Below are 12775 nucleotides of genomic sequence, written 5' to 3'. Positions count from 1 at the left end.
AAACATAAATAAACAAGTAGAAGCCCATAGAAAGGAGTCACAAAAATCCCTGAAAGAATTCCAGGAAAACACAATCAAACAGTTGAAGGAATTAAAAATGGAAATAGAAGCAATCAAGAAAGAACACATGGAAACAACCCTAGATATAGAAATCCAAAAGAAGAGACAAGGAGCTGAAGATACAAGGCTCAACAACAGAATACAAGAGATGGAAGAGAGAATCTCAGGAGCAGAAGATTCCATAGAAATCATTGACTCATCTGACAAAGATAATGTAAAGCGGAAAAAGCTACTGGTCCAAAACATACAGTAAATCATGGACTCAATGAGAAGATCAAATCTAAGGATAATAGGTATAGAAGAGAATGAAGACTCCCAGCTCAAAGGACCAGGAAATATCTTCAACAAAATCATAGAAGAAAACTTCCCTTACTTAAATATGAGATACCCATAGGCATACAAGAAGCCTACAGAACTCCAAATAGATTGGACCAGAAAAGAAACACCTCCCGTCACATAATAGTCAAAACACCAAACGCACAAAATAAAGAAAGATTATTAAAAGCAGTAAGGGAAAAAGGTCAAGTAACATAAAAAGGCAGACCTATTAGAATTACACCAGACTTTTCGCCAGAAACTATGAAAGCCAGAAGATCCTGGACAAATGTCATACAGACCCTAAGAGAACACAAATGCCAGCTCAGGTTACTGTATCCTGCAAAACTCTCAATTAACATAGATGGAGAAAACAAGATATTCCATGACAAAACCAAATTTACACAATATCTTTCTACAAATCCAGCACTACAAAGGACAATAAATGGTAAAGCCCAACATAAGGAGGCAAGCTATACCCTAGAAGAAGCAAGAAACTAATCATCTTGGGAACAAAAAAAAGCACACAAACATAACCTCATATCCAAATATGAATATAACAGGAAGCAATAATCACTATTGCTTAATATCTCTCAACATCAGTGGCCTCAACTCCCCAATAAAAAGACATAGATTAACAAACTGGATATGCAACGAGGACCCTGCATTCTGCTGCCTACTGGAAACACACCTCAGAGACAAAGACAGACACTACCTCACAGTGAAAGGCTGGAAAACAATTTCCAAGCAAATGGTCGAAAAGAAACCTTACTAAAGCTCAAAACAAACATTGCATCTCACACAATAATAGTAGGAGATTTCAACACCCCACTCTCATCAATGGACAGATCATGGAAACAGAAATTAAACAGAGACATAGACAGACTAAGAGAAGTCATGAACCAAATGGACTTAACAGATATTTATAGAACATTCTATCCTAAAGCAAAAGGATATACCTTCTTCTCAGCTCCTCATGGTACTTTCTCCAAAATTGACCATATAATTGGTCAAAAATAGGCCTCAACAGGTACAGAAAGATAGAAATAATCCCATGCGTGCTATCAGACCACCACGGCCTAAAACTGGTCTTCAATAAAAATAAGGGAAGAATGCCCACATATACATGGAAATTGAACAATGCTCTACTCAATGATAACCTTGTCAATGAAGAAATAAAGAAAGAAATTAAAGACTTTTTAGAATTTAATGAAAATGATGGTACAACATACCCAAACTTAAGGGGCACAATGAAAGCTGTGCTGAGGAAAACTCATAGCACTGAGTGCTTGCAGAAAAAAACAGGAGAGAGCATATGTCAGCGGCTTGACAGCACACCTAAAAGCTCTAGAACAAAAAGAACCAAATACACCCAGAAGGAGTAGAAGGCAGGAAATAATCAAACTCACAGCTGAAATCAACCAAGTAGAAACAAAAAGGAACATAGAAGAATCAACAGAACCAAAAGTTGGTTCTTTGAGAAAATCAACAAGATAGATAAACACTTAGGCAGACTAACAAGAGGACATAGAGAGTGCGTCCAAATTAACAAAATCAGAAATGAAAAGGGAGACATAACTACAGAATCAGAGGAAATTCAAAAAATCGTCAGATCTTACTATAAAATCCTATATTCAACAAACCTTGAAAATCTGGAGGAAATGGACAATTTCCAAGACAGATACCAGGTACCGAAGTTAAATCAGGAACAGATAAACCAGTTAAACAACCCCATATCTCCTAAGGAAATAGAAGCAGTCATTAAAGGTCTCCCAACCAAATAGAGCCCAGGTCCAGACAGGTTTAGTGCAGAATTCTATCAGACCTTCATAGAAGACCTCATACCAATATTATCCAAACTATTCCACAAAATTGAAACAGATGGAGCACTACCGAATTCCTTCTATGAAGCCACAATTACTCTTATACCTAAACCACACAAAGACCCAACAAAGAAAGAGAACTTCAGAACAATTTCCCTTATGAATATTGACGCAAAAATACTCAATAAAATTCTGGCAAATCGAATCCAAGAGCACATCAAAACAATCATACACCATGATCAAGTAGGCTTCATCCCAGGCATGCAGGGATGATTTAATATACGGAAAACCATCAACGTGATCCATTATATAAACCAACTGAAAGAACAAAACCACATGATCATTTCATTAGATGCTGAGAAAGCATTTGACAAAATTCAACACCCCTTCATGATAAAAGTCCTGGAAAGAATTGGAATTCAAGGCCCATACCTAAACATAGTAAAAGCCATATACAGCAAACCAGTTGCTAACATTAAACTAAATGGAGAGAAACTTAAAGCAATCCCACTAACATCAGGGACTGGACAAGGCTGCCCACTCTCCCCCTACTTATTCAATATAGTTCTTGAAGTTCTAGCCAGAACAATCAGACAACAAAAGGAGGTCAAGTGGATACAGATCGGAAAAGAAGAAGTCAAAATATCACTTTTTGCAGATGATATGATAGTATATTTAAGTGATCCCAAAAGTTCCACCAGAGAACTACTAAAGCTGATAAACAACTTCAGCAAAGTGGCTGGGTATAAAATTAACTCAAATAAATCAGTTGCCTTCCTCTATACAAAAGAGAAACAAGCTGAGAAAGAAATTAGGGAAACGACACCCTTCATAATGGACCCAAATAATATAAAGTACCTCGGTGTGACTTTAACAAAGCAAGTAAAAGATCTGTACAATAAGAACTTCAAGACACTGAAGAAGGAAATTGAAGAAAACCTCAGAAGATGGAAAGATCTCCCATGCTCATGGATTGGCAGGATTAATATGGTCAAAATGGCCATTTTACCAAAAGCGATCTACAGATTCAATGCAATCCCCATCAACATACCAATCCAATTCTTCAAAGAGCTAGACAGAACAATATGCAAATTCATCTGGAATAACAAAAAACCCAGGATAGCTAAAACTATCCTCAATAATAAAAGGACTTCAGGGGGAATCTCTATCCCTGAACTCAAGCAGTATTACAGAGCAATAGTGATAAAAACTGCATGGTATTGGTACAGAGACAGACAGATAGACCAATGGAACAGAATTGAAGACACAGAAATGAACCCACTCACCTATGGGCACTTGATTTTTGACAAAGGAGCCAAAACCATCCAATGGAAAAAAGACAGCATTTTCAGCAAATGGTGCTGGTTCAACTGGAGGGCAACATGTAGAAGAATGCAGATCGATCCATGCTTATCACCCTGTACAAAGCTTAGGGCCAAGTGGATCAAGGACCTCCACATTAAACCAGATACACTCAAACTAATGGAAGAAAAACTAGGGAAGCATCTGGAACACATGGGCACTGGAAAAAATTTCCTGAACAAAACACCAATGGCTTATGCTCTAACATCAAGAATCGACAATTGGGATCTCATAAAACTGCAAAGCTTCTGTAAGGCAAAGAATCCTGTGGTTAGGACAAAACGGCAACCAACAAATTGGGAAAAGATCTTTACCAATCCTACAACAGACAGAGGCCTTATATCCAAAATATACAAAGAAGTCAAGAAGTTAGACCGCAGGGAGACAAATAACGCTATTAAAAAATGGGGTTCAGAGCTATACAAACAAGTCACAGCTGAGGAATGCTGAATGGCTGAGAAACACCTAAAAATGTTCAACATCTTTATTCATAAGGGAAATGCAAATCAAAACAACACTGAGATTTCACCTCACACCAGTGGGAATGGCTAAGATCAAAAACTCAGATGACAGCAGATGCTGGCGAGGTTGCAGAGAAAGAGGAACACTCCTCCATTGTTGGTGGGATTGCAGACTGGTAAAACCATTCTGGAAATCAGTCTGGAGGTTCCTCAGAAAATTGGACATTGAACTGCCTGAGGATCCAGCTATACCTCTCTTGGGCATATACCCTAAAGATGCCCCAACATATAAAAAAGACACGTGCTCCACTATGTTCATCGCAGCCTTATTTATCATAGCCAGAAGCTGGAAAGAACACAGCTGCCCTTCAACAGAAGAATGGATACAGAAAATGTGGTACATCTACACAATGGAATATTATTCAGCTATCAAAAACAATGACTTTATGAAATTCGTAGGCAAATGGTTGGAACTGGAAGATATCATCCTAAGTGAGGTAACCCTATCACAGAAAAACACACATGGTATGCACTCATTGATAAGTGGCTATTAGCCCAAATGCTTGAATTATCCTAGATGCCTAGAACAAATGAAACTCAAGACGGATGATCAAAATGTGAATGTTTCAGTCCTTCTTTAAAAGGGGAATAAGAATACCCGTGGCAGGGAATAGAGAGGCAAAGATTAAAACAGAGACAGAAGGAACACCAATTCAGAGCCTGCCCCACATGTGGCCCACACATATACAGTCATACAATTAGACAAGATAGATGAAGCAAAGAAGTGCAGGCTGACAGGAGCCGGATGTAGATCGCTCCTGAGAGACACAGCCAGAATACAGCAAATACAGAGGCTAATGCCAGCTGCAAACCACTGAACTGAGAATAGGACCCCCGTTGAAAGAATCAGAGAAAGAACTGGAAGAGCTCGAGGGGGCTCGAGACCCCTTATGTACAACAATGCCAAGCAACTAGAGCTTCCAGGGACTAAGCCACTACCTAAGGACTATACATGGACTGACCCTGGACTCTGACCTCATAGGTAGCAATGAATATCCTGGGTCCTGCTAAGACTGAACCCCCAGTGAACTAGATTTTTGGGGGGAGGGCGGCGATGGGGGAGGATGGGGAGGGGAACACCCATAAAGAAGGGGAGGGGGAGGGATTAGGGGGATGTTTGCTTGAAACCGGAAAGGGAATAACACTGGAAATGTATATAAGAAATACTCAAGTTAATTAAAAAAAAAGAAAACAAATGAACAAAATAAACAACACCAATGGATCTCATGATGTCGCCTCACTACAGATGATGTGATCTGAACCCTTGTTCTTTGTAAAAGAATCAGGTGCTTTTAAATACTAAGTCATCTCTCTGACTTAGGAAATAATATTTTTAGCTACCTTTTCAATCAGTCTCCTGTAAGATTGATAAATTCAAAACATGTCTTTTAAATTAAAAACATATTTTACACACATATTTTATATAATATATAATTATATATGTATACATATATACATATTATATATATGCACAAAGTCTATATCTGACTATTTGTAATCCAGCTTTCTGTCTTAAGTTTTGTTTTCATGTGCCCAGCTGAATGTGTGATATGCTTCTTTAGTGTTTTGTAAGTAGCATCTTTTGTTTCTCTGTTTCGTTGGTTTGTTTTGTTGTTTGTTTGTTTTCTTGAGTATAGATCTTGATTCTTTCATTGTTTTGGTTATGGTTTTTTATTTTTTTTAGGTATTATATTGACTAAATCTTCATATTTATTTTTTAGCAAATGCACAGTTTGTAATTCTAAGGTACATATAAACGGTTCAAACAAATATATATTTCTTGAGTCCCTTAGCATGAATATAATGTTTTATTCCAATGAAAGCTAAAAGTCCTTGAGTGCCATAGTTTGGAGTGTACAGTAAACTCATCTGTTAATTCATTTTTGCTTTCATAATGAAGTTTTAAATGTCACTGAACAAGTAATTAAATTGTTTTGATGCGTGATGATAGGTCAGTGATTCTCCTCTAGAGGAGCCTCTAAGGCAGCATTGTAAACTGGCTCTTACACCAAAGTCAGTAAGACATAGGCCACCCTATGAAAGAGAGCATGACTACAGAATTGAAATGCACAATCCCCTAGCTTCGTCCTTTGTGGGGTGTGTGTGTGTGTGTGTGTGTGTGTGTGTGTGTATGTATGAATGTATGTATGTATGTATGTATGTAGGTATGTATATACAGTATTGTATAAAACATCAGGAAAATAAAAGAGCAAAATGAAATAAAGATTGAATCTGCACTCACGAAATGCTCTGTAGAATTCTTCAAGAGCCAGGTGCTTGTCAGCATTGAAGTCATCATACTTGAGCAGATCATACAACGTACAGTCAGACAGGTCTTTGTTCAGTTCCTCCTGTTTAATCACCTGACAATCAATACAATGAAGTGTTTATATTTTTCTTAATGTTTCTACATAGCATAATTAATTAAAGGTAACAGTCACAGAATAGCTTACTTTAAAATCTCAAGACCAGTAAAGAAATGAATCAGGAACAAACATGGAATTGAACATTTATTTTTGTTATTCAACAAATTTTTAACCACTATAATGTCAATGTTAAGATACATTCTTAGAGCCTAATGAGAGCACTAGTGGAAGGGGAAGCCCTTGGTCCTGAACCCCCAGGAATGTGGTTGTTGAGGGGAGGGCAGTGGTGGGAAGAGGATTGGGAGGGGAACGCCCATGTGGAAGGGGTTAGGGGGAATGTTGGCTCTGAGGCCAGAAAAGGGAATAACAATTGAAATGTAAATAATACCCAAGTTAATCAAGATAGAGGAAAAAAAGGGAACATTCTTAGAATTTTTCTAAAATTTCTCATGGAAAGTATCACAATACAACATAACAAATTTGAATGTCCTCTTCATTGCTTGAATTATTTACTTTATTTACACCAACTCAGGAAGATACCTGCACAGGATAACCATGTTCTGTGCCTCATTGACCAATGTCAGAAGAAAACACTGGTCCATCCTGTCGTGAGAAGTGCAGCTTGCTCTGATTACTTCCTTCCTCATAGTATTTGTGAAAAATGAAGTTAGATTTTTCCCTCATGCCTAAACTCCTCCATAGCTGGGGGATGAGTCATTTGAGATTGGGCCAGACTCCCTGCTCACAAAAGAACTATTAAGCAAATGACTGTTTCCAGGAGCCAGACAGAATTAATGCACCGATTGATAGCAAGTCCATTCAAGCATGGTGAGGCAAACCATCATCGCCCTTCCTACCCTGTCTGCTCCCATAGACCGAGCTTCGAGATTTTTATACTCTGCTGATTTTGCCTATTGCTTGTCAGAAAGCAGAGCTCACACAATTTAGCAGACATTCCTATCCATGGTGTGTAGTGGTATTGCTGTTCCCACAATTCCTCGGCCCTTAATATGCTACAATATACAGAGGCAGCGGTTCCTACGGCTTATAATTCAGCTTCAGAAATGATGGTTGTTGTAGTAGTTGTTGTTTTAAAGTCTATGCAGTGTAATCAGAATACGTAAGATCTGTAGTCACCAGCGGTGTATCCAGGACCTACCAATGTCACTTAATAGCTGTCTAATTTATTACAAGTCAATTCACATTACTCGATTAGAAAATAGGTGCAAACCTTGTACCTCCATTCATATAGAAGTAGTCAAGTGAAATCAAGCAGTGTAGTATGTACTCGAAATGATCACTTAACATTAAAAAGTATCGATCTTTATCCAATGTGTACCATTTCATAACTCCCTGCTATATTTCAAGTACCAACTTGAGTGTGTTGTGCATTCACAACTGTTTTTTTTATTGTTGCTGTTGTTGTTTTGTTTTGGAAACATAGCATTTCTTTTTTTTTTAATTTATTTATTTTATGTATATGAGTACACTATAGCTGACTTCAGACAGACACACCAGAAGCCGGCACCAGATCCCATTACAGATGGCTGTGAGCCACCACGTGGTTGCTGGGAATTGAACTCAGGACCTCTGGAAGAGCAGTCAGTGCTCTTAACCACTGAGCCATCTCTCCAGCCCGAAACATAGCATTTCATAAACATTTTGCCAAATACAGGTAATTGAGGACACCATTTGAGAATTTTCTTATGTTTTCAGTCTATACTTTTAACCATTTATTGGATACTCATATTGAATATTTGGTGGCCATAATTAAATTTAATATGAATGACTTAGGGACTCTTTCTGAAAACGGGTTCAACATATTCTAAACACCTAAGCAGTGACATGCAGTGACAGCATACCAGCGGCCAGATAGGACCTCCCTGAAGCATTTACATATTTTATTAAAATTACATTATAAATAAATAGAAAAGAAAAATATGACATATAAAAAAACAGACCAACAATCTGTATCTCAGAGAGCTTTTATAATGTTAGAATAGCCATCTTTAAGCTGCCAACCTTCACTTGAATTATACATTTTATCAAATATATTCTTTTTTTTTTTTTTTTTGGTTCCTTTTTTCGGAGCTAGGGAGTGAACCCAGGGCCTTGAGCTTCCTAGGCAAGCGCTCTACCACTGAGCTAAATCCCCAACCCCATCAAATATATTCTTGTAAATAGAACTAAATTTTATTGATTAAGCTGGTGATTGCAAAACAGAGGTAGGATAGACCAAGATTTCTCATGCCTATCGTTCTTAGAAATTGATGCTGTTGATGAGTATCACACCATATGCTGTGCACAGTCTAGCTGGAGGGATTAGCAATAATACCTAATGGCTGGAGCCATCAGTGCTATAAGCCTCTTGGGAAAATCAAGTCTCTCTTTTCCATTTCGAAGCAAAGATCCCTCAGTCATTATCCATCTGTTATTGATTAGACCACATAAAATGATTTTGCTCGAGGCTGGGAGTTGGCAGTGTATCGAATTGTGCCTCACTGTAATTTTTCCTGAACACTCCAATTGCTGGAGTTAGGACAACATGTAGGACACAGAAACACCAGAGTTTATCAGACATTTCATTATTAGTAACTTCTTTGTCACACAGAAATCTGTAAATGGATAAGTCATCATAGACATGATTTTGGTTTTCATTTTATGCCTCATACTTTTTTTTAAACCCATTTTTTATTAAATTCATTTTTAGTCCTAGAAGATGAGTTTCCAGCATTTGGTACTTGTTTGTCTGGTCTGCTTTTGTTTTATATCAATTGGATTATGATTGTATAGTTCATTCTGCTATAATGAGGATCTAAAACAGTGTGGATCTTGAATCTGCATGGAAAGCCCATAGAATTTTATAAGCAGTGTCATTAGTCAGAGATAATTTTATGTTTTGATATTGTATTGTACCCGGTCTAGATTCTCTTTCTCTCCTCTACATAAACCATTCTCATTCCTGTTCTTCTTTGGGAAGGCTTATTTTCCCAATGTAGAGGAATGCCAGTGTGTTGAGCTGGGAGTGGGTGGCTGGGAGGGGGCACATCCTCCTAGAAACAGGGGCAGGTGGATGGGAGAGGAAGGAACTGGGAAAGGCCATAACATTTGAAATGTAAATACAAAAAATATCCAATAAAAATGCAAAAATTCTGTAACTGAGAGCAGAGCAAGATAATGGGAAGAACATCACCGAGTGATGTATATGTGGGAAAACATTAATGGGAAAAACGACTTTGCAATAAAATATATTCACATGACCCATGCAAATCAGGCACATGTTAACAGAACTTTGGAAACACAGCAATACTTTAGCACAACCATAAAGCATTATAGTCAAGAAGAGAGACTTGTTCACTTTAGTCATCTCCAAACTTAACATGAAATTCAGTGCCAGGCCCAGCTTGAAAACAGTGCACAAGGCATTCCACTGTTGCTACATGCTAATGGACTAGGTGAATCTTTTGGATTCAAGCTAGTGCTGACAGTCAATGAAGAACTCAGTCTATAAGTACTATTGAGAGTGTGGAAATTGAAGCACAGGGAAAATCTCCATGTGATGGAGGGTAAGTTGGAGAAAGAATAGCAGAAGGATTCCTTGAAAGAGTTCTGTCCCCTCATAGTGAAACAGAACACAAAGCAAATCCCAAAGGACCCTGCCTTCAGGACAGTCTAGATGCAATATGTGAAAAGAGATTTGCACCAGCAAAGTGAGGTTTCAGGCTAGGTTAAGGAGAGCTGAGGTGTAGGCCTGACATACACCTAACGAGACAATACAAATGGCTCTAGTTAGAAGCCCTCTGGGTCCTGCTAAGACTGAACCCCCAGTGAATGAGACTGGTGGGGGGAGGGCGGCAATGGGGGGAGGGTCGGGAGGGGAACACCCATAAGGAAGGGGAGGGGGGAGGGGGATGTTTGCCCGGATACCGGGAAAGGGAATAACACTTGAAATGTATATAAGAAATACTCAAGTTAATAAAAAAAATATAGAAATAAACAAACAAACAAACAAAAAAAGAAGCCCTCAGGCACCACTAGGTTTACTACTAGCCTTAGTTATCAAGGCTCAGACTCCACCAAATATCTTTTAATGTTGACTAGTTTTATAAAAGGCTGTCTTCTAAGAAATAGATGTTTAAATTCAGAACTTGCTTTGTTTTTCAGGGCTAGTTCTGTCATAACAAAATACAGAAACATTAAATCAGGTCAGTGCTATTGGATAGGACTTTGTGAAACTCCCTGGTGACAAGCATAGGATTATAGCCCTAATAGGACTGATTTGTAGTCTAGTTTACACTGTTTCTGGCGGACACCAGAAGCCACCAATTTGGTAAGGACATGATCATTAAATTGATACATTAAAGGAAGGTAAATAAACATGTAAAAAAAAACATCAAAATGAAAGTTTGGAGATGAGTAGAGTAGAGCTGTAGTTTGTAATTAAGTTTTCCCCTTTTGTTATTCCATTTTAAATATTTATATTTAAATATATTATAAATATATTTCTTAATATATGATCAAAATGGACAATGGGTTTCAAAGGACTCACAGAAATAATAGAGTAAAATCTTATAATTGATTCTTCCAAATTTTTTTCAATTGCTGTGATAAAAATCTGGCTAAAACCAATTTAGGCATCCACTCCCATACAGTCTGTCATTGTTGGAGGTCAATGCAGAAACTCATGGAAGAACTGGAAGGCTGAATGTGAAGCAGAGGCCTTGGAGAAATATTGCTTCCTGGCCTGCTTTCTCTGGCTTGCTCCGATACTTTTCCTATAAAACTCATCTTGCTTTGTATTCTTTCCCCTCTCACATTAATTATTAATCAAGAAACTGTTTCACCGACTTGACTATAAGCCAAGCTGGTGGAGGTAGCTCCTCAAATGAGGTTATGTATTCTCAAATGTCTATATTTTGTAACCGATTTACAAAAAATAGTCAGCACATTAACACTATAAAAATTGTGGGCTTTTTTTTTTTAACGTTTTGACCTTCCTCTTTTTTTTCTCTTTCACATCATCTTTTTTTTTTTTTTTTGGTTTTTATTAACTTGAGTATTTCTTATATACATTTCGAGTTTTATTCCCTTTCCGGTTTCCCAGCAAACATCCCCCTAATCCTTCCCCCTCCCCTTCCTTATGGGTGTTCCCCTCCCCATCCTCCCCCCATTGCCGCCCTCCCCCCAACAATCTAATTCACTGGGGGTTCAGTCTTAGCAGGACCCAGGGCTTCCCCTTCCACTGGTGCTCTTACTAGGATATTCATTGCTACCTATGAGGTCAGAGTCCAGGGTCAGACCATGTATAGTCTTTAGGTAGTGGCTTAGTCCCTGGAAGCTCTGGTTGCTTGGCATTGTTGTACATATGGGGTCTCGAGCCCCTTCAAGCTCTTCCGGTTCTTTCTCTGATTCCTTCAACGGGTTGACCTTCCTCTTAATGAAGCCATAATTATGCTTATACCTAAACCACATGAAGACCCAACAAGGAAAGAGAACTTCAGACCAATTTCTCTTATGACTATAGATGCAAATATACTCAATAAAATTCTCGGAAATTGATTCCAGGAACATATCAAAACGATCATGCATCATGATCAAGTAGGCCTCATCCCAGGAATGCAGGAATGGTTCAATGTACAGAAATCCATCAAAGTAATTGATTATGTAAACAAACTCAAAGAACAAAACCACATGATCATTTCATTAGATTGAGAAAGCATTTGACAAAATTCAACACCCCTTCATGATAAAAGTACTGGGAAAAAAAAAAAGGATTTCAAAGCCCATACCTAAACGTAGTAAAAGCACTATACAGGAAACAAGTAGCTAACATTAAACTAAATGGAAAGAAACTTGAAGCAATCCCACTAAAATCAGGGACTAGACAAGGCTGCCCATTCTCTCCCTAGTTATTCAATATAGTTCTCAAAGTCCTAGCCAGAGCAACCAGACAGCAAAAGGATATCAAAGGGAAATAAATTGGAAAGGAAGAAGTAAAAATATCACTATTTATAGATGATATGATAGTATACTTAAGTGACCCCAAAAGTTCCACCAGAGAACTCGTATCCCTGATAAACAACTTCAGCAAATTGGTGGGTATAAAATTAACTCAAACAAATCAGTAGCCTTCTTCTACTTAAAGGATAAACAGGCTGAGAACGAAATTAGGGTAATGACACCCTTCACAATAGTCACAAATAAAATAAAATACCTCATTGTGACTCTAACCAAGTAAGTGAAAGATCTGTATGACAGGAACTTCAAATCTCTGAAGAAGGAAATTGAAGATCTCTGAAGATGGAAGGACCTCCCATGCTGATGGAAT

At 38.0% G+C, this 12775-nt stretch overlaps 1 protein-coding gene across 2 annotated transcripts in view; it reads right to left on the bottom strand.

The window, feature by feature from the left end:
* The window catches only part of Fstl5 (follistatin-like 5), a 654395-nt gene that overhangs the window by 305214 nt on the left and 336406 nt on the right, over positions 1-12775 (bottom strand). For both annotated transcript variants that reach the window (NM_001271195.1, XM_087628612.1), the window contains 1 exon segment: positions 6324-6444. In NM_001271195.1, the coding sequence (NP_001258124.1) occupies positions 6324-6444 (121 nt within the window).

This window comes from Rattus norvegicus, chromosome 2 (assembly GCF_021556685.1).
Source record: "Rattus norvegicus strain SHRSP/BbbUtx chromosome 2, alternate assembly SHRSP_T2T, whole genome shotgun sequence".
Classification (NCBI taxonomy): Eukaryota; Metazoa; Chordata; class Mammalia; order Rodentia; family Muridae; genus Rattus; species Rattus norvegicus.
Note: the sequence above shows the minus strand (reverse complement) of the source record. Positions and strands in the feature narration are given on the sequence as shown.